The 23,523-nt window shown below is 41.3% G+C and overlaps 1 protein-coding gene across 1 annotated transcript in view; it reads left to right on the plus strand.

Annotated features, from left to right (window-relative positions):
• The window catches only part of FBXW8 (F-box and WD repeat domain containing 8), a 123,674-nt gene that overhangs the window by 71,889 nt on the left and 28,262 nt on the right, over nt 1–23,523 (plus strand). The window contains exons 6-7 of the mRNA XM_032240879.1: nt 10,093–10,289; nt 13,083–13,289. Of these exons, the coding sequence (XP_032096770.1) occupies nt 10,093–10,289; nt 13,083–13,289 (404 nt within the window). The remainder of the gene's footprint in view (nt 1–10,092; nt 10,290–13,082; nt 13,290–23,523) is intronic.

A 23,523-nucleotide genomic window follows, 5' to 3' on the forward strand; every position in this document is an offset into this window, starting at 1 on the left:
AAAAAAAAAAAAAAAAAAAAAAAAAAAAAAATGCACGATGATGAGTACCTAATCTTTGGTTTTTGTTTCTAAAGTATACTTTTTTTTTTTTTTTTTTTTTTGAAACATTCTCACTGTGTTGCCCAGGCTGGAGTGCAATGGTACAATCTCAGCTCACTGCAACCTCCACCTCCCAGGTTCAAGCAATTCTCCTGCCTCAGCCTCCCGAGTAGCTTGGACTACAGGCGCCTGCCACACTGGCTAATTTTTTTTTTTTTTTTTTTTTTTGGTATTTTTATTAGAGATGGCGTTTCACCATGTTGGCCAGGCTGGTCTCAAACTCCTAGACTCAAGTGATCTGCCCGCCTCAGCCTCCCAAAGAGTACTTTTTAAAGAATAGTGTAGCCATTTTATTTTAAAATGTCAATATTTAGAAGTTACGTTTTTGCCGCTACCTACAACTTATGACAAAAACATTTTATCAGTTTCATGTATAAAATGGGAAAGAAAGGTCTTGTATTTCAAAATCATTTCACGGGGTAATCAAAAAAGTCTGAAGAGCACTGGTCTGGAAAGCAGGTGGCCATGTGGGTCTCCGTCTCTATTGGACTGTTGTGATCCACTCTGCGGGCACAGGGGAGGGAGACCCTAGAGCCCCATCCCAGACATCAGGGGCCTTGTGGCAAAACCGTCTGTTTGTTGGGGAGATTTGCACTGGTCTCTGAATGCACAAGTGTGATGTTAGACCCTATGCGGTTTCCGTCTTCTCGTTCTCATTTGGTGTTAGGTAACTCAGAACTGACTGTAGTTTTGCCATAATCTAAATCTTCAGGCTTTTTTTCCTGCTTTTTATTTGAGCCATTTATTACTTTCCTTGAAAGGGAATGAATTGATACTACAATTTTAAAATTTTTTTGAGGATTTTGAGTGGGTTTTTTTTCTTTTTTCTTTTTGAGATGGAGTCTTGTTCTGTCGCCAGGCTGGAGTGCAGTGGTGCGATCTCAGCTCACTGCAATCTCCGCCTTCTGGATCCAAGTGATTCCCCTGCCTCAGCCTCCCGAGTAGCTGGGACTACAGGCACGTGCCACCATGCCCGGCTAATTTTTTTTTTTATATTTTTGTAGAGATAGGGTTTTGCCCTGTTGGCCAGGATAGTCTCAATCTCCTGACCTCATGGTCCGCCCACCCTGGCCTCCCAAAGTGCTGGGATTACAAGCGTGAGCCAATGCGCCTGGCCCGGAATGGGATTTCCAAAGGCTGCAAAATGTCCTAACTGGAATTTTCACCGTAGATCTGAGAAGATACTTAGTCTGCACTGTGGCTGTTGAAAACATTTGTAAAACACAAATTAATGTATTCTTACTTTTGTTATGATGGCCTTTCAAATGATCATTCTTAAAAATTCTTTTATGAAAAATTCAAATACACAAAAAGTGGAACGAATAGCATGATGTACCCCCATATACCTGTCACTCAGCTTCAGTAGTTATTACTTTTTAAAAAATCTACTACCACCCATTCCACTGATTCCCCAGTCTCCTCCCTAGATGCAGCTACTGCTACCAGTGTCTGCTGATCTCTTCCAGATAGAGCCTATATTATGTATATATCAGTTGTAGGGAAAACTGGCTGCCTCCTGAGGCTGCTTGCACAGTGATGTCTCTCTCATTATTTTAAAGGTTCATGTTTCTAAATATTACATAGTTAATGTGTGGGTGGAATTATTTTTGATAAAAATATTTTCCATTTAGCAATAAACAGTATTTTTTTAAGAGAAGACAGAGAACAAGGAGGCTAAGACTTCATGCCAGTCCTGGGCCAGGACCCGTGCTGGGCTGTCCTGAACCCATCTGACAGGCGTGGTGGTGGCAGTGTTTTATGGACTCCTTTAGCATTTAATTCACCTTAATATACTGATAGATCAGAGGTAGAATTTGAGCTTTTAATTTAGTTTTGTACATCAGAATTATATATTGGTTTTAAAATCATGCAAATGGATAATTAGAAAAATATCCCATCACCAATCAGAATATTATTTATAAAGATGTGTATACAAATTACAGTATAGTAATTTTTTTTTTTTTATGAGACAGAGTTTCGCTCTTGTTGCCCAGGCTGGAGTGCAACGGCGTGATCTTGGCTCACTGAAACCTCTACCTCCTAAGTTCAAGCAATTTTCCTGCCTCAGCTTCCCAGGTAGCTGGGATTACAGGCACCTGCCTCCATGCCCAGCTAATTATTTTGTATTTTTAGTATAGAGACAGGGTTTCACTATGTTGGCCAGGCGGGTCTCGAACTCCTGACTCAGGCGATCTGCTTGTCTTAGCCTCCCAAAGTACTGGGATTACAGGTATGAGCCACTGTGCCCAGCCCAGTATAGTAATTTTTAATGTAATATTACATGTAGAAAAAATCCAAATAGCACCAAAGAGTACATAGCAAAAAGTAAATCCTCCTTTTTTTTTTTTTTAATCTACTATCACCAGTCTACTGACTCCCCAGTCTCCTCCCTAGATGCATCCACTACTACCAGTGTCTGCTAATCTCTTCCAGGTAGAGTCTATATTATGTGTATATCAGTTATAGAGAAAATTGGCCTCAATCTGAGGCTTTGTGCATAGTGATGTCTCTTTCACATTACCTGCCCTCTGGAACTTTCCCTCGTGGAAGCTGGTCCAAATTCTTTGCATTCTCCATAAATCTGTTTTTCGTTTGATGTTAACTGTAAATTTTTCTCTCTAGTCACATTGCCATAGTCTTAACAATATACAATTTGCCTCCTTTTCAGTCTGCTGTCTCGTCATTTTTCATTCTTCTTTTTCAAGTGTTCTTTCTGCTTTGAATTTGAGAGCTCCTAAATATATTCAATCTTACTTCCTTTTCTCTTGACTCAGTTTCTACTTTGGTGATCTCGCTGCTTTGCTTAAGCCCTAACCAGTCGCCTCCTCCACAAGCCCATGCAGATTCTTTTATTTGTTAATCTAAAATGCAGCTTCCAGAATGTTTTCTGTTTATTTTCTGCCTTAGGCAACAGAGCTGTAGAGCTGTGGTCAGCGGGAATGCGGATGGCATGCCACAGTAGCTGCAGTGACAAGAAACTTGAGCTTCTTCCTTTTTCATGGCTGTCCGTGGTTTAGCTGTTCTTTATGACTTGTCTACACTGATACTAATCTCCCACCGGCACCTCTTCCATGAAGAGCAAAAACTTTTGTCCTGTCCAACTTTATGCTAGCTTCAGAGTGGTGATGTGTGGACTTAATGAACAAACAGGTACTTGCTGAGTAAGTGCTATGGGTATGTTTAAAATTTTTGTCAAAATGCCTTTTCCTTTGTTGCAGAATTTCTTTTGATCTCTGCTTAATTTTTGATAGGCAAGTGTTTATTTACATGGTGGAAATTGAGATTGCCAACTATCTTTATAAATAGTTAACTTCATTCATTATCTCTGAACACAGTTAACTGATCTTGTCTATTTAACAGTCATGAAGTTGACACCAAGCTTCAGGTGTTTATTGTCCAGGTTCAAGAGGATGGGAGCTCATGGCTGAAACAATTTCTAATCAAGAAAGCACTAAAGACCACAAGACCAGCTCTGTAGTTCAAGAAGGGACTAGTCTATGACCTTCGAAACTGTTAACCTGTTTTAAATTTTGTGGTGCATGGAAAAAATCAAAGGGGTGGGAGGAGTATACCAATTGTGTTTTTTTCCAAAACCAGTTCAGCAGTTATTTACCTTTCAGGCAATTAACATAATTACCATTATGCTAAAAAGTAATTTTGGAAAGTTCTGCCCTGAGCTCTTATGACTCCACCGGGACAGTTTTAGTTGGGACTTATCTTTTTGATGGAAGCTTAATTGCAATTTTGGCTTTGTGCACACAAACAGAAGCAGCTAATTGTTTAGGCAAATAGCAGATTAATTTAAATATGCATCCCTAATAAAACAAAAATGGTATCCATTATGGTCCTTGTTCCCATGACGAAGAATATAAATATTCTGTGCAAGTACCATTAGACGGAGGTCTTAAGGATTGTCGACATTATATCACAGTGGTAGCACTTTCCAGATATCGAGTAATCTTTACAAAAGCTAACATAAATCAGTTTAAACTCATTTAGATCCCATTTCCACTATGTGCAGTTTCATTACCACACTCTGGCTGGCCTCCTTAGGGAGGTGGGAGGGGCCTGCTGCAAACTGGCATGGGTGCCCATCCACAGCTGCTGAGCAGGCTTTATGTCTCCTCGAAAGACTAGCCATCGTTACTCATGTCATCGTTAATGACTGTTCCTAGCCTAGGCTGAGCTCGGAGTTCCTTCGGCCTGGCTGCTGCTTGTCAAGGTGGAGGGTCCTGAGCCCAGGGAGCAGGTGGGACTGCCAGGCCCTGCCCCTTCTCCTTATTGGGCCAGTGGCCCTCATGGATGTTTGAAGAGATGACCCAGTTTCATCTTTTGTCTGCATCGTTTTCCTGTTTGTTATGAGTGAAACAGTATTGCGATCCCAGCACTACTCAGAATTAATCATCTTTTATCCAGCTATTGAGGTTTAGTCAGGAAGGAAGAAAAACACTTGCTCTATTTCTCTGGTATGGGGCCAAATGGGGGCTATAAACTCCGGCCTTCAGGATGATGCCTGGTGCAGGGAATGGTAAAAAAAGACTTGCTTCTTACGCCACCTCTAAGAAACCAAATAGAACCTCCCTTTGTGTTTGCTGAGATTTTTTCCTCTTGTTTTACCTTGACCTGCTATGCAGGAGAGATGTTGTAGAGGCCTTGGTGGGGTGTCTCCTTGCCCTGAGGTCCCTGCCCAGGCCCTCTCCAGGTGGGCAAGTTCATAGTATTTGAGTTAGTCTTTTGGCCTCAGCTGACTGGATGAGGGATGGGGCTCCGGTCCTGGGGGAGCTGATTCATGGACTGGGATGGGCTGGCTGGGACTCAGACTTTGTTGCATGCTTGGAGTAGAAGATCTCCTGGAATGGAGACAGCCACCTTTCTCCATGTACCCAGGGCTGAGAGAAAGCTGGTTTCTGAAGAGAAGAATGAAATAGAATTGCAGAGAGAAGCAGAGAGAAGATCTTTGGTGCACACAAGATACATACACTGTCTTGGTTCTGCCTGTCTTCCTACTTCCTGGTTCTGATCCCCTATCATCTCCAGCTGTACTTCCTGCCCTTGGGCTCCATGAAATAGCTTCATTCCTTTCCAGCCAGTTTCCTTTTTGTGTTTAAGCCAGTTTCAGTGGGTGTCTGTTTCTCACAACCAAATGTTCCATTGCTGAAACCTGTGACAAGCATTCAGCAAACCTTTATTGATGTTCAGCCACATCCAGCACTCTGAATTCCCTACCATAGGGCATATAGAGGGAAGAGGACACAGTCTTGCCACTTCACAAGTCCACAGTGTCAGGAACCAAATCCACTTCATTGCTACGTCAGCAGTATGACTAAACTTGACCTTTCAAATGAATTTACATCAGATAAAAAAAAAAGTACCTATTTGAAAAGTGAATTTCCTTGGCTCTGACAGTCATTGACTACTTCTTCCCTAGTAGTTATGCAATAGCTGTGGACCTGGTTCAAGTTAAAACATCTGGAGAAGTTAGCTGCTTCTTTCTGGGGCCTTAAAATAGTGTGACAGCATGACCAGAAGTTAAGCTTGTTCATTGCTCCTTTGTGCTTTGTGTATATCTCTCTGTGATATTGTGTTTTATTTTACATTTTAGTTATTAAATATTTGTTTCTCTCCAGTGTGTGTTTTGTAAGAATAGGTATCATATTCTTTCAATTCTTCATGTCACTAAAATGTTGGCTCCATCAGTCAGGGACTTTTTTCTTGTTTTATTTTGTCTTATTCACTGTGATATCCCCAGTACCTAGAATAGCGCCTTGGTACAAAACAGGGAGCTCCATAACTACCTGTTGAATGTATCATTGCATTGATTCCTTTGTGGCTAAATGTTGGCTAACATGGATGATAATCAGCTATAATATTATAGAGCATTCTTATAATTCAGTTATTCACTTCTCAAGTCCTTGCAGTTTTGAGATTATAAAAATAGTCATGGTGTAACTGTAGTAACTGATAAAGTGACCCTTTATAAAATTAGCTTTCACTCAAACATCCCTCCCTGTTAGCTTCTGTATCTATTCCTGACCACTCTGCCCATATGCTTTTGGGGCAGATATCCAACAATACAGTTCAAAGTGACATTGCAAGCCTTGTACAAACTGCAGGACTTTGTGATGTTGAAAGTGACAGTGAAAGAGCTAGAAGTGGTAATTACATGGATAACTGGAAATGACTTTTTTTCTTATTTAAATATCTTTAAAAGATAATTGCCTGTTTATGCAAAAGTAATAACAATGTATGCAAGGTTTACAAAATGTACAAATAAAAAGTTTGTAACATATGTAAAAATAAAAAGTATGACAATAATAGCACAAAGGCTAGAAGGGAAGAAATGGAAGTATGTTACTGTCAAGTTTTGTTTGTTTGTTTTTTTTAAATTAAGATAGAGTCTTACTCCGTCTCCGTCACTGTCACCGAGGCTGGAGTGCAGTGGCAAGATCTCAGCTCACTGTAGCCTCCACCTTGCAGGTTAAAGTGATTCTCATGTCTCAACCTCCTGTGTAGCTGGGATTACAGGTGCCCGCCACCATACCTGGCTAATTTTTGTATTTTTAATAGAGATGGGGTTTCATCATGTTGGCCAGACTAGTTATGAAATCCTGATCTCAAGTGATCTGCCCACTTCAGCTTCCCAAAGTGCTGGGATTACAGGCATGACCTACTACACCCTACCTAATGTTCTTATGTAACATGTGAAGTGATACAGTATTACTTGCAGGTAGACTGATAAGTTAAATACTTACCTTAAAATCAAAAAGCAGCCTCTAAAACAACGTAACAAAGAGTTTTGGCTGACAAGCGAACAAAGGAATTAAAATGGAATAAACACATTCAGTTATCACAAATACTCAATCCAAAAAATAAAAAAGGCAATGAAAGAGGAGAAAAGGGAGCAAAGAACAGATGGGATGAATTTTAAAAATTAGCAAAATGAGAGATTAAACCCAACCTTATCAATAATAACAGTAAATATAAATCATCTAAACACCCCAATTAAAAACAAGACCAACTATAATCTGTCTACAGAAACCCTGCAGAAAAGGCATCTCTTAAATATATAAAGACACAAGCGAAAAGATGGGAGAAATCCTGCATGCTAACACTAATCGAAAGAAAGCTGGAGTGGCCATGTCACTCTCAACGTGGATTTCAGAGCAAAGGTGATAGTAACCAGGGACACAGAGGGACTTTGCCTGTGATAAAGAATCAACTCATCAAGAGGACATAACAATCCTAAATGTTTTTGCAGCTAAAAATGATGTTGAAGGCCTGTGCAAGTGATAGCCCCACTGACAAGTGAGGATCTGACCAAGTGCGACATTTTGTAATTGAAGTAGAGGAAACTGAAAAAGATAATGATACAACAGGCTTTCAGGAGAGAAAGATTTGACCATTAAATTGATGGAACCCTGGAATTTTTTTTTCCCCCAAAACTCAGAATGGCTCTGTGCAACTCAACCTTGTGGCGAAGGGCATTTTATTGCATAAAGTTCTGTTGGAAAAATGATGCCAGCAAAACCAATACTTGATTAATAATGAAAAATGTGTTTATAGATAAACTCCATGTGTGCTTAGAGTGAGCTGTGGTTAAATAGCTTCCACGCTTGGCAGCACCCAGGGTGAGTTTGATGGTGTACGTCACTCACTGAGCTCATAGTTATTTTATGCACTTACCAATGCAGCCGCTCATCCTGCACTTTTCTAGCTAAATTCCAGCGCAACTTCATGACATACCAAGTGGCTTTGGACCAAGCTGTTTAACCACTCGGTGCTTCTGTTTCTTTTCCGGGAGAGGCGTAAAATGGTGCTCCTCCCAAGATGGAAGTGAATGCTCAGTGAGAGGAGACACGTGCGTCTCTGAAGACACAGAAGCTCTATGCAAATAGCAGTTTTTATTTCTCTTTACTGTTGGGATGTCTCAAAACAAATGCAAACAAATGCAGTGCAAAATGTTTGAAGGAAGCCCATGTTAAGACCAGACACCTTGGAGAGCCTGTCTCCTATCTGATCTGTAGAGGCGTTGGCACTTTCTGCATCATAGTTTTCTCTTCTGAGTCAGAATGGAAAAAAGTTACCCAAATACATGCCAGGGGAATGTGTTGTGGAACCTTTTGTGATCTGCTTATCCCCCAAGTTGATCATGATTCTGAAGAGAGTACACTGTTTCAGATGCAAAGCAACAGTTAGCTTGAAAAGGCTCTGCTTTTGTTTATGATTGCTTACTTAGCCTACTGACAGTTTGAAAGTCTGGCAAAGCAGCCCAGATGTATTATTTTCTTCCAGTTCTCTATATTTATTTAGTGCTGAATGATCCTTTGTAGTAAGATCCTAAACTCAAAGCATTTACAGTTTAAAGACAAAGTAGGAGGCAAGAAAATAGAGAGATAGGAAGACACTGCCAAGAGAAGGAAAGCAAAAAGCTTGGTCTGTTCGAGATAATAGGAAGTTATAGGAAATAGGACTAGATTTACAGATGAGAAATAAAGGGGAAATTAGCATTATTGGTAGATTAAATATGTTTTATACCACAGCGGGAACTATAGACTGCGTAGAAATACAGGAATGGTCCATCTTCAGCGCTTTGTGTGGCTGGTCTCCTTTCATCTGCCCCACAGTCCTATGCAGTAGGTAATGTTGTCTTCAACTTGACAGAAAGGCAAAGATGCTCAGAGCTGTTAATCAGCTTCCCTAAGTCCTTCAGCTAACAAGTGCTGGGGCTGGATTTGAACTCAAACAGCCACAGATTGTCTTGTCTCCACACATTTATTTCTCGGTGAATGAATTGGAATTGGACCAGGGCATTAACCAGCCTAATGCAGAAAGTTATTATTTTCTTGGGTAACTCTTTGAGGGGGAGGAAATAGTTTTGTGGATGGGAATGATAAAAAGAAAGTATTTGTGAGGAAAGAAGAATCAATGACATGCTAAGTACAGAAAAGCTTATCTGAATGATAGAAAAGCATAAGCTCCTGTAGACCACTGGCCCTAATCTCGAGTGGACGTCACCAGAGTTGCTGGTGCCTGACAGTCTGCATTTCTAATAAGTCGCCGTGTGGTATTGATGCAACCAGTCTGCAAACCACCCTGGAGAAAGGCGGTGACATGGCCAGTGTGCAAAAGAGGAATTAATCTGGGTAGCAGCATTCAAGGTGCTGGAGAAGAGTGGAAAATCGGCATTTTCGACAAGTGTGGGATATGGAAGCACATGTTTTAGAACTGTGTAAAATAAAGCACTGTGGCTAACAGAGGCTATAGGAGAATGGGGGTGACGAAGGATGTAAAATACAGGTTGAGCATCCCTATTCCAAAAATCCAAAATGCTTTGAAACTTTTGAAGCACTGACATGATGCTACATGTGGAAAATTTCACACCTAACTTCATGTGATGGGTTTGTAGCCAAAACACAGCCGAAACTTTGCTTCGTGCACAGATTTATGTGAAATATTGTATAGACCAGGTATGTTGGCTCACGTGTGTAATTCCAACACAATGCAGTATTGGAGGCAGAGGCAGGAGGATTGCTTGACTCCAGTAGTTTAAAAAAAAAAAAAAAAAAAAAAAAAAAAAAACCCAGCCTGGGCAACATAGTGAGATCCTGTCTCTACAAAGACTTAAAAACTAGCCAGGCATGGTGGCATGCACCTACAGCCCTGTCTATTTGGGAGGCTGAAGCAGGAGGATCACTTAGGCCCAGCAGTTAAAGAATGCAGTGAGCTGTGATAGCACCACTGCACTCCAGCCTGGGCGACAGAGTGAGACACTGTTTCTAACAAAAAGTAAAATAAAATGTTGTATAAAATTACCTTCAGGCCATGTGCATCAGGTGTATATGAAACATATTTAAATGATTTCATGTTTAGAACTGGGTCTCATTTCTAAGGTATCTCTTTTAAAAAATTTTCCTTTATATTGCATGTTTTAAAAATAATTGAACATATTAAACAAATGTAAACTTGTTTCCTGCATTGTTTCTTGCTGCACAGGGTTTCTCAATATTTGGGATTTAAGAACTGGAAGGTACCCTGTTCATCGTTTTGAGCACGATGCAAGAATACAGGCACTAGCCCTCAGCCAGGACGATGCAGCTGTGGCCACGGCTTCTGCTTTTGACGTCGTGATGTTATTCCCCAATGAGGAGGGGTACTGGCAGGTAGCTGCGGAATTTGAAGTTCCGAAACTGGTGAGCTTTTTAGTCTGGTCATTTTATCTTCTATTCTTAGAATCTCTGGGTCTAATATAAGCATGTACTAATGGTGTTGGCAAACTCGCATTCACTCAGAGCTTCCTATGGGCCTTACATCTGTAAATCTAACTACAGCCTTACGAAGTGCGTAGTAGCATTTTCCCCTTTTGCCGAGAAGCCACTTGAGGCTTAGAGCAGTGAACTGACTTGCCCCAGGCCTCAGAGCTAAGAAGTTGTGATGCAAACCTCAGGGCTGACTTCAGGGCCAGAGCTGCTCATCACTGGTTCCTTGGCCTTCTTCAGACTAACACTGTGGAATCTCACCCTTGGGAATCAAAGATCAGTTTCTGACCTAATACATACGTGGGAATGAGTTCAGTGGTGTTACCCCAGTCCATATGGAAAGAAGGTTTCCATTCCTACACTTTCTTCATCCCAAGACTATCTTGCCTGAAGTTAAAAGTAACTTGAGTGAAGATAGATTCAAGTCGGTGTTAATTGGGTAGCCATGTTCCAGGATGTCAGGTGTGAAGCTCAGCCAGCCTTAAGAATTCTTTATGTCGAGCTTATTTCTGAGTTCAGTTGTACAGGAACCTCTGTATTTGTAGAGTGGGAGGTGATTTGGTGCTAGAAGGAAGTGCTCGAATCTGTCTCTTCTGAGTTTGGATTTAATTTAAACAAACTTGATTTTGGCACTGGTAGGGAAGTGAGCAGAAAAGCCAACACTGAGTGATGAATTGATGGCCTGACCTGGAACCAATCCCATTCCTCCCTATTATTTCCCTGGTGGAAATCTTCTTAGACTAGAATTAAACTTAAAAATCCATGGCATCACCACTTCACCTCTATGAGCCTCTGCAGTTTGGATATAGTGCTCCCCAAAATGGCCTGATGCTGTCATGTCATCTGGGTTTCATTAGAAAAAAAAAAATGTGAAAGTATATTTCTGTTCTTAAAACTTCCATAGTGCTTACTATTACAGCCCCCAGCAAATAGGGCCACCACTGTCAATCTGAGTCTCATGGTCTGTCAGAAAGCCAGCGTGGAGATACAGTTAAAGGGCTAGATGGAGGATGTCAGCTTTAGGAAAATAAGAAATGATTTGGGGGCATGAGAGGAAGCAAGCAGCCATTGTTTGAGGTGTGTTTTATGCATGTTTTAGGAATTATTTTTCACTTTGGGTGGAGGGTTGCCACAAAATGCTCTGAATATCCTTGGAAAAGTCACCCCTGGCCCGAAGAGCTGAGCTAGTGTTGTCCCTTCCATACATGCCCCTGGATGGTAGTGTTAAATGTTCCCAGGTCTGTGATATTAGCCTCGAGCAGCTGTCCTTCTTGGTGGACCAGCGGCTTGCAAAGCCGGCCCGAGGATTAGCAGAATCCCCCAGATGCTGATGCTCCCTCAGGCTCTTCTGGATGGTATTCCGGAGGCCAGCTTTGAACTCTTTGGCATACGATCAGGGCAGCGCTGTCCTTTCACACTGTGGATTTTCATAATTACACAATGTGGCTCACCTTCCACGTGTCCTCTTGTGATTTACTCACGGAGGCGACATTGTGTTGTGAACGGCACCATGGAGAAATTGGCCGCCTGTGGATGGACAGAATCAAATTATTCTTGAAAAGTACATTTCAGACTCATGCACATTAGAGAAAGTGCTGGTGGTGACACAGTCAGGACTGGGGAGGGGGATGAGTAGAAAAATGTGTGTACGTAGAGCCCTTCCTACCCTCTGGTGGCCAGGTGGACCCTGATGATATTGAAACCAGGAGAGAGCAGATAACTTGGATATTTTTAACCTTTTGGCCACACATTTTGGCACAAATGTTAAAATATTCTTTTTTTTGAGAATTTGGAACTGAGTGAATTTTATTTTATTTATTCTTGTAAAAAAAAAAAATCCCAACCTTTTATTTTTTGAATTGCTATTACATCCTCATGGTTCAGGATTTAAAAGACACAGTAAAGTTGACGGTGGGAAGTCTCCCCATCCCACAATCCACTGCCCTCCTTGAAGGCAGCCGTTGTTAGAAGATTTATGGATGTATGAGTCAAGCACATGGTCTGCTTTCTCCGCCCTGCCTTGTACACTCGTCAGCAGGTGGGCTGCCTTACTCATCTTGCTTCTCATCCCATTTGTTTCGTTTTATAAAGAATGTTTTCCTGCTTCCCTCTAGGACGGCATGATGTTCCAGTGTATAGATACACTAAGTTATTTAATTAGTCCCTTAGTAATGGGTGTTTCAGTTTTTCTAGTTTTTAGCTAAGACACAATTGTATTACAGTTCATGAATAACCTTGTACATAATCATTTTTTATACGTGTGAGTTTATTTGTAAGTAACTTCTAAAAGTGGATGTCCTGGCTCAGAGTGCATGCATACTTGACATTTTGATAAGAGTTTCCAAAGTTCCCTTGATGGAAATTGGACAAGATTATGTTCCCACCAGCAGTAAGTGGGATCCAGAAACATGATTTTCCCCTTTTTCACTTCCAGCCCAGGGTGTTAGCCGATTTCTTGATCTTTACGGAGATGAAAGTGGAAGCATCATATTTCAATGAATTTTCATTGTGTATTTTCTCTTTTTGGGGGTGTCTTGTGATTCTCTTACACTGAGCATCTTTCCAGTTGTGTAAGAGCTGTTTGTGTTTCATTTCCTGTGAGCGTTTCCTTTGCCCATCTTTTTCTGTTGGGTTGCTGGTCTTCTCATTGATGTGTAAGAGGAACTGCATATTTTTGACCAAGTCAGGATGAATTTGTGCGACTAAACAACTCTTACCTTTTGCCAGGTTCAGCACCTTGAAATAGTTCCAGAAGCCAGAAGGTACCCCGTGGCAATAGCCGCTGCTGGAGACCTGATGTACCTGCTTAAAGCCGAAGACTCCGCCAGAACCCTCCTTTACGCCCACGGCCCGCCTGTCACATGTCTAGATGTCTCGGCCAACCAAGTTGCTTTTGGTGTACAGGGTCTGGGATGGGTGTACGAAGGAAGCAAGGTACACAATTAGCAAAATGTATAATTAACAAAACACAGATTTATTTTTTAGAAGGGAATTGAAAAATTAAAGCTCTCTGATATTTTTCCAGATATGTTAGGGCAATATGTAAGCATGGTCAAAAAATTCAGAAACTTCAAAAGGATCACAGATGAAAAGCAATCATTTCCTTTCTCCCCTCTTCCCCCAGCTTCGCTGCATAGAAGAAACTATTAACAGTTTTTAGGTATCCATCTAGGAAAATTGAATGCATATATAGGTACATTTGTAGGCTAAGGACATATTGTTGTAGAGATGGGATCATAGTATATATACTGTTCTGAACCCAATCTTTTTCCTCAATAATATGCCTTGGAGAGAGTATTCCATGTCAGCTTTTACCAAGCTCTCCCTCCCTAGGATTCCGGCATATGCTACTAGTCCACAGCCTGTTTAGCCAGGCCTCTCACTGGCTAAACTTGCCAGTTTGCCCCTCACAGACTTTAGCTTGCTTTCACTGTTTTGGCTGCTATAAGCAATGCTACAATGCATATTGCAACTTGCAGAAGTTCTGGTATATATAGTGCATCTCCAGGATGTGTACTTGAGATAATGATGGACACCGCCAAATTGCCCTTTCTAAAAAGGTGCATGAGGATTGACTTTCTTACCAACAGTGCACAAAAGTGCCTTCTGATATTCTTTGAGCCAGAAGCAGGGAGACAGGTTTTTATTGGAAATTCTTTGAGTGATGACTAAATTTTATCACTCCCTAGCATCTTGCTATCCTGACTGTAGGCCAAATACTTAGTCTAAAAGCTGATTTATAGAACTCTCCCTACCAATGGGACCGGGGGAAGATAGAAAGTTTTCATTTCATTTTGTTTTTTTCCAATTTGCCTGCTCCCGACCCTTTCTGGCAGTTGGTGGGATTCCTGGGAAGGAACGTGTCTGGGCCAGCAGACCCTGTGTGACTGTTAGTAGGTTCCTTAACCCTCCTTCTACCTCAGTTTCCTCATTTGTAAAATGGAGTTCATAATATTGCCTGCTTCTTAGAGTTGTAGGATTAAATGAAGAGCTTGAGGCATGGTGCCTGGCACATGAGTGCTAACGATCTGTTAGCTCCTGAGCCTCCTGTTATCTCTCACCGCCCATAGTGTGATTCCGGTGCCTGGTACATGAGAGCTAATGACCTGTTAGCTCCTGAGCCTCTCGTTATTCCTACCACCCGTTGTTCGATTCCTGCCTCTGGTGGTGCCTGTTTTTACATCTTATTTCCTCCACATATGTGACCTGTAAGGTCAAATCTCATTTCTGCAGGTGTCATTGGCTTTGCAACCTAGCAAATTGTCAAGAATGAAAGCATGTTGGACCCCAATGATATATTCTTCATCCAGGAAGACAGATGAAGCAGTAGAAAATATGTGTGGCGCCCTGTAATCTCACCACGAAAAGGCGCTCCCTTTGTGCTGCAAACTTTGTGTGCAGTTGGGTTGGGGCATCTCCGTTGTGTCCGAGCTGGAAGGTGTGTCATGATATAACTCCTCAGTTTTGTCTTCCTAGGAAGTGGGGAGGGAGCAGGAATTGGTTTCCTAAGGCAGTTTCCTTTCTCATGCTCTGAAAAAACTTTAATTTTCCCATCCCTGGTGAGCTCATTTGTTGAGAGAGGAGAGACTGTTTGCTTTCTAATTTTCCATCTGGTATGCTTTCAAATTTTTGTTATCTCATTTATTTTTAGAGCTCTCAGTGTAGTGAGGTGATAGTTATAATCAGTACTAGTCTGGTTTAAATTTTTCATACTTTTTATAAATGTTTTATCTGGTAGGTTCTTTTTCTCTTTGACTTATCTGAATGGATTTATTCCTGTGGTGATACAGTTGTAAGGATACATTTGAGGAACTACTTAACGGGACAGTTTGGCCCAAGGCTCCTTCAGATACAGATATAAGGCAGCGGGGTTGTTCTGATTCCTCTCAAAATTTCCAACCCAACTGAAAGCATTAACTGTAAGAATCAGCTGATTAATAATTAATTTTGTGAAAATCCTTGATTAAAAAGGTATAGTCCCTGGCCGGACATGGTGGCTCACACCTATAATCCCAGCATTTTGGGAGGCCAAGTCAGGAGGATGGCTTGCGTCTGGGAGTTTGAGACCAGCCTGGGCAACATATCAAGACCCTGTCTCTACCAAAAGAAAAGAGAAAAGAAAAAGTGTGGTTTTAGCTGGTGTTCTCATTGGTGTTTTAAAATTAGGAGTGGAAATAAATTTGCTACAAGAATGTTTCTAAGTGTGTCTTTGGAGGCTGACAGTAGCATTTAGTCATCCAAATATTTTGTGAGCACAGCACCAGCCCTCCAAACACTCGTGTGGGTGAATGGCTGCTTGTTGGTAGTGCTGGTGGTGACTTTGTGTTGAGATGTTTCTCCAACAGGGATGCCACCCACTCAAAAGTTAAGAGGAACGCCAGGCTTCATCTGTGTAACTTTGCTTATTTTTACAGAGATGAGACTTTCCATCTGATTGTGCTTAATGGATTTTCTGCTTCCTCAGAAAAACTTGCATTTTTAAGAAACATAATTGTCATATAACAGCTCTGTGTGAATTAAGTCATGTCATGGGTGACTCTGTGAGGTTTTAGTATCATCCTGCTGTGCCATAATGTGATGTCGTAATTTCCAAGTAGCCTCACGTGCAAGGCTTGGTGTCACTCTGCTTGAGAATACCATGTTTTGGCCATGTCAGTGCTTCAGCCTGGTGGCAGCCTGTGTCCCAGCACGTTTTATTAGGCTGGTGTGAGACTATTAGCAGTGGAATTTGCCTGGAGCTATGTCCACACGAAGGTTTGTGTCTGTGCCTCTGGCCTGTATATCTAGGATTCAGCTGAAGGTTTTATGAGAGCAGAGTATTTGGTTTATATTTGTTTGTACCTGATACAAAACTGGGGTTTAGCTATAGTTCATTATTGATTAACTGTGTTAAAAGCAGAGAGTGAAGTCCAAATGTTGAAACTGACTTTGAGTCAGAAACTCCAAGCTCCCTAACCTGTTGAAGTATTCCAGAGGCATTATTTGGTTTAGTTGGAGAATATTCTCACACCGTATGATGCTTGCATTAGCATGTTATAGGCATCTCAGCTGCATGAGCATGGAGTAGTAATGGCTCAAATCCACCCATTCCTATATCTGGCTAGCCAGCCCATTGTGTATTCATCACAAATACTGAGCACCAGTAGTGTTCCTGGCATTGGGATGTTAAAACAGCATTACACACAGATTTCAGCAAACTGGTGCTTGTCAAGGAACCTAGCTCTGTTAATAAACATAGATTTCTAAGGAAACAAAGCTGAGTAATTTAGCAAAAGCTTATCTATTTAATCTTTAAAAAAAAAAAGCCTTCAAATGTAGCTGGCTGATCAGTCACCTCCAGCTCAGGTAGGAAGGGATCAGTCAGTGCCTGGCAACATCATGATTTGCCTGTGGCACAGGGGCTCCCAGACTTGGGTTTCAGACATCAGAGTTAGGGGCCACACCTGGGTTTGCCAGTGATGTTTTGGGCCACATAAAGACATAGAAAAAAATGGCAAATATGTATTTTTGCCCATTTTTGGAAGATCAGATAATTAAAATCTTTTTATTTCAGTAGCTTTAGTGGGGTAGAAATGGTTTTTGGTTACATGGATGAACTGTGTAGTGGTGAAGCTTGGGCTTTTAGTATACCTGTCACCTGAATAGTACACATTGCACCCAGTATCCTTCTGAGTCTCCAGTGTCCTCCAACACCATTCTATGCCTCTATACACCCATAGCTTAGCTTCCGCTTATAATTGAGACATGCAGTATTTAGTTTTCCATTCTTAAATTGCTTCACTTAGGTTAATGGTCTCCAGTTCCAAGTTGCTACAAAGGACATTATTTTATTCCTTTTTATGGTTATTATTCCATGATATGTATGTATGTGTGTGTGTGTGTGTGTGTGTGTGTATGTATATACACACATATGTACATACATATGCATACGTATATATACACATATACATATATGTGTGTATATATATACATAAATCACATTTTCTGTATCCACTCATTGGTTGATGGGCACTGAGGTTGGTTCCATATCTTTGCAATTGTGATTTGTGCTGCAATAAACATATGAGTGCAGGTGTCTTTTTTATATAATGACTTGTTTTCCTTTGGGTAGATAACCAGTAGTAGGATTGCTCTGTCGAACGGCAGATCTCCTTTTAGTTATCTGAGAAATCTCCATACTGTTTTCCATAGAGATTGTACTAATTTACATGCCTACCAGCAGTGTATAAGCATTCCCTTTTCACCACATCCACACTGTTGGTTTTGTTTGTTTGTTTGTTTGAGACAGAGTCTTGCCCTGTCACCTAGGCTGGAATGCAGTGGTGCGATCTCAGCTCACTGCAACCTCTGCCACCTGGGTTCAAGAGATTCTCCTGCCTCAGCCTCCCAAGTAGCTGGGCTTACAGGCGCGTGCCACCACACCCAGCTAATTTTTATATTTTTAGTAGAAAAGGGGTTTCACCATGTTGGCCAGGCTGGTCTCAAACTCCTGACCTCATGATCTGCCCGCCTTGGCCTCCCAAAGTGCTGGAACTACAGGCATGAGCCACCTCACCTGGCCTGTTTTTTTGACTTTTTAATAATGGCCTTTCTGGCTGGGATAAGGTGGCATCTCATTGTGGTTTTAATTTGCATTTCCCTGAAGATTAGTGATGTTGAGCATTGTCTCTTATGTTTGTTGGCAATTTGTATATATTCTTTTGAGAAATATCTGTTCATGTCATTTGCTCTCTTTTTAATGGGATTATTTGTTTTGGTGTTATTTTTCCTGCTGATTTGTTTGAGTTCCTAGTATATTCTGGATATTAGTCCTTTGTTGGATATATAGTTTGCAAATATTTTCTCCTGTTGTGTGGATTGTCTGTTTACTCTGTTGATTATTTCTTTTGCTGTGCAGAAGCTTTTTAGTTTAATTAGGTGCCATTTATTTGTTTTTGTTACATTTGCTTTTGGGATTTTAGACATAAATTATTTGTCTAGGCCAGTGTCCAAAAGAGTCTTTCCTATATTTTCTTCTAGAATTTTTATGGTTTCAAGTCTTAGATTTAAGCCTTTAATCTATCTTTGTTAATTTTTACATACGGAGAGAGATAGGTATCCAGTTTTATTTTTCTACATGTGGTTATCCAATTTTCCCAGCACTATTTACTGAATTGGGCGTCCCTTCGTTTGTGTATGTTTAAAAACAACCCTAAAATTCATATGGAACCAAAAAGAGCCCAAATAGCCAAAGCAACCTTAAGAAAAAGGAACAAATCTAGAAGCATCCCATTACCTGACTTCAAATTATACTGCAAGGCTATAATAGTCAAAACAGCATGGTACTGGCATAAAAGTAGATACGTAGATCAGTGGAACAGAAAAGAGAACACAGATTTTTAAACATCTAAAGAAAAGTATTTTTTTATGGGGTAATGCATTCACCTAATTCAGGAATCAAAAGATAGGAATGAAGGTTGTGCGGTAGGAGGATTCCTTCCCACTTCCTCAAACCTGCCACCCAGTTCCTCTGTGTAGAGACAAACCAGTGTTGCCGGTTTCTTGTGCATTCTTCCTGAGACAGTTTATGCACTTTAATCAAATTGCCATACGTAGTCTCAACCCCCACGTGAAAAATGAAAATCGTAAAGTGCTACATTATTGTTCTGCAGCTTGCTTTTTCCTGCAACAGAATCTCTTGGAGATCATTTCTGTGACATAACAAATAACTTTTTGGTGTTTTGCTTTTGATTTTTTACAACTTTATGATATACTTTGTGGATGTGCTTTAATTAATTTGCTAGCTCCCTATGGATGGATGACAAATTGCTTCTGGTGTTTTGCTATTGTAAACAACAGTTGGTCCACATGAATGTTATTTGTAGGATCGGTTCCTTCAAGGAGACATGCGGGTCAGAGGGACCTGTGCCTCCATAATTAAATAGACATTGCCCTCCACAGAAGTTGTACCTTGGGCAGTGGTGGATGGCAGGGCATCCCATTCCCCTAGTGGGTCTTTGACAGCTTTTCTCTGATAGGCTTTACAGAATGACTACAAAAAATGAGGCCGGAGGATATACAGAGATCTGACTGGTCCTGCCCTTCATTTAAATTATTTTTCAGCTCTCTGCTTTTAGAGTGAATGACTGGAACAGACAACTTCCCCTAGAATCAGTGCAGCATGACTGACAGCCATGTGAGGCCGCTGTCATGGTGGAAAGACAGAGCTGCTGCATCCACTGATACACTCCCCTTCTGGGCTTATTCGGTGCCCATTTAAGGAAGAGCCCACAATTCTTTCAATCTGACCTGCCCCTTTTCTCTTCTGTAAAATGAGGAGGGTTGAACACATGACATTTGGGCTGCTGTCCTGAACCACATTTCTGGATTCTTTAAGCAATGTAGGTGGCTTAAACCTTTTGGCTATGGAGTTGTATTGAGCCAATCCACTGGAGGATTCTGAGTTACTGAGAGCATCTGAAATGGGCTGAGGAATCCATTGTTCTATCATTTCTTCTCTAAGCATTGCCCCAGAGTTCTTAACAGCTCTGCCTATTGTTGGCAGAAAGTACTGGGCAGGCAGTGTTTGGCCTGTTTTCATCAGTTCCTACGTCTTGCTGGGTAAGCTGTATATAGGAAGAAGGGCTGCTTGAAGGTCTTTTACTTTTGGACAAAAATGGATTCTTAAGTTCTGATGTTGCATTCTTGGGTTCTCAGACTTCAGTGGCATACAGGACATCACAGATAGTCACTACTAAGTGGCATATGATTGTGAAAGAAAACAAATGTAACAGTAATTACTCCGGCATCATCTCTTGATGGTGCTGTGGTGCAAAAATCAGTGTGAACTGTTAATGTAGCCTTCGTGCCCAAGCAGCCCTTTGAAATTTGTTTTTATGTCTCATAGTTCTTGAATCTGTCAAAAATACTTTCATCTGTGAACACATATTTATGAGACCGTATAATCTTTATTAATTCTTTTGCTGCCTGAATTAAATTCTGCTCTCAGAGGTGGAGGGTTATAAGAGTGAATTGCCTTGTTTAAGAGCATGAGGTTGATGACGAACCTCAGGCCTCATAAAGGAAGAGAGAGATCCACTTAGGGCTCTTAGCATCATTCTATGCATTTGGACATATTTCCTAATTTAGGTCTGAAGTACTTGGCATTTGATGGCAGATTGTATTAAGCAGCACACGGCGTGCATCCTAATCAGAGAGCTGTGAGTGAAGTAATCCAGGAGGCTGGAATGCGCGTGACAAGGACGCTTGCTTGGCGCTGCTGCCTCAGCTTACATCACGCTGGAAAATCATCGCTAACGTCTCTTATGATAATTATTCCCCATACAGGGACGTGAAGAGACTCTGGATTGGTTGCTTGCACTCATCACAAGTTGAAATATCTGTCTGGGAGAGCCTTTGGAATCAGAAATGCAGTGCACATAGATTGTGGCCACATTCTCCCATACCTCCAACCGAACAGGAACTCTATCTTTCCTTTTGTTCAAGATTCTAGTCCAGAGAAGGAAAAAAAAAAAAAAAAAACTTGGTATTTTACAAGCAGGATGAAAATGAAATTAGAATTTTAAATTTAAAAAATTGAAAGTTCACAAAGGAAATGTCTAACTTCATTTTCATTTTTACCTGAAACCTTTAACATTTTTAATATTTATTTGCTTCATGGAGAAGTGTAGACAGATAACTCGTGAAGACCAGTTTTCTGGGCTATTGAGTGGTGCTGACTCCCAAAGGGTCCATTGTTGTCGTGAAGGTTGCCGTCATTGTTAATGAATGCTGATTAAACACATGCTATGTGATATCTGATTGGCACTGGAAACGTAGAGACGAGTCACATATCATGTCTGCCTTGGGGATTACAGCCTTGTGGTCCTTCACAGTGACTTGGCAATGTAAAGGAGGCGTGTTGAGATGGACACGCGATCATAAGAAGGCCTTATGACCTTCGGCACGATGAACTTGTTGAATTCCAGAGTGATGGAAAATCATATAGATAAATAAATGAGGAATGAACATTCAAAGGCATTTTGTACATGTTTAATATTAAAATGGTATCCATAGTTGATATTATATTTAGATATGGTTAATAATAAATAATAAATGAAATTCTTCTCACTTGTTGTGAAGACCTTGAAGCACCTCCACAGAGCCCTAGAGTTTCTCAAGACAAGAGCGAGAAACCTCTGGCTTAGAGACCTTTGAGGACTGGACCATCTCTGATACTCTGTACAGCTGAGTGGGTTATTCTGTGAAGAGTGTCTATAGGAATATTGCTTCTTATTACAGAAGCCATCATCTTTAGGGTCTTTAGGGATCCTGGAAGGGAGTGATACAGAATGTAGATATAGGGAAAAGTTCCTTTCAGCTACAGTCAAGGTAGTAGCTGCATCACCACTGGAGACTGAGCAAGGGTTCTGGAGTCAGGTAAACCTTAGGCAAGTTACTTGCCTCGGCTTCCCCATGTGGATACTAGAGCTAATACCCAAGAAAGAGGTAATATGCTTTGTATGTGGCTGGTGCTCAGCACTTGTTAGGTTCCTCCTTCACCCCCATCCCCAGCAGCTTTAGGGTCAGGTTGGAGTTTTTCAGACAAAGTCAGGGAGAGAGCAGTCTAAGCAGAGGCAGCAGGGTCTGCAGAATGGGGGTTCCAGTGGCTGGAAGCAGCACCAGGTATATTCAGGCCTGCAATAGCACCGGGAGCCCTGCTGAAGCCATGCCTGTTGGGATTGCGGCCCATGCTTCTTCACAGGATTCACTTTCCCAAGAATTGTTTTGAAAGAATGCATTTGTACTAGAATGGGACAGGTCAATTTAGCTTCCACGCAGAACTAATGCAATAAGCTAATGTGAATGCTGTCACTTCATGTGAGAGCCTTCAGAATGCAAGCCTTATTGGAGAGGGCTGGCACCAAGTTTTCAGTGTCTTTTGTCTTTATTCACACTTGCCTAGTTCCTGTATGCCACTAACATTTGTACCATTTTCTGATTTTTAAAGGAATTGGTCTTCTTGAGGCTCTGAGCAAGTTCACAGAACCATTTACATTAAAGAATATGATGTTCATTGCCTTTTTTCTCTTTTGGCTTTCAAATTAAGCTTAGAATGTTATTTAGAGCCTGATTTTTCTTTCTGATGATTTATGTGGAATTTCCTTCCTGGTTTAACATCCCACACCCATGGAAGAGCATGAACTTAGAGCTAACTCTGTTTATTTCACCTTCACAGATGGGTAGGGCTTTGGTTTGTTTGTGCCAGATGAGCCTCGGCGTGAACGCTGCCTGGGCATTGTTAGTGTTAAAAATCAGCTCGCTCTCCAGTTCATGGTGAGCTAAGGGAGCCGTATTGGAAATGTTTGCCTTTGTTCCAGAGGTGCAAACACTAGTGCTGCAGAAGAAGTTGTGTGCTTTCCCTTCGTGTCCAGACAGTTGAGACTGATGTTGGTTTGGGGCAGAGTAGGAGCAAGAGGGCACTCAGCAAATGGCCTATGTGAGTTGAATTTCTGAATATTTAAAACATTTTACTGTTTCAAAATACACATCGCAGTTTAGACACTCAAAATATTACCAAGTAGAGAACTTTCTGTTTTTATTCAGCACATAGATGACTATGATTTATTAATTTCCTCCGCACTTCAGTCTTCTATAAGGCACTGGGTTAGAGAGTGGGTTTATAATTAACTTATCAATTATTGAGTTGCAGATGAATCCTTCTAATGGACGCAAAGTTACTCTTTAAAGCATTCCCTCAGTGTGTTATTAATTTACTGGGTAAATCCCCTTTGTAGAGAGGCAGAGGAAAACTCCTGCTCAGCCCACATCTGAGCGGTCACATTCCAAACTAAGGGACCTGGGGGGAGCCATGGGGCTGATGGTGCATTAACATGAGGAAGTGGATGTGTCCAGGGAGCCGCTCTACTGGACCTGGCTTCCAGCCTCAGCTTGCCGCTGCTGCAGGAGACCTGTGCCCGGGACATGGGATGACCGACAGGCCCCAAACTGAATTGCTCATACAGATTTCTTTGCAGGTGAGGCCATCTGGCGCAGGTAGCTTCTTTGCACTGTGCTGTTTCCTTGGGTTGTGAGCTTGTACTGTGATCTCATGATCACAGTAAGTTTTAAAGGTATGTTGAAAATGATATGAAAATGACTCCCTGAGCGCATTTCCCCTCCCTGGTTT

Source organism: Sapajus apella, unplaced genomic scaffold (assembly GCF_009761245.1).
Source record: "Sapajus apella isolate SASKATOON/1434 unplaced genomic scaffold, GSC_monkey_1.0 scaffold2, whole genome shotgun sequence".
NCBI classification, from domain to species: Eukaryota; Metazoa; Chordata; class Mammalia; order Primates; family Cebidae; genus Sapajus; species Sapajus apella.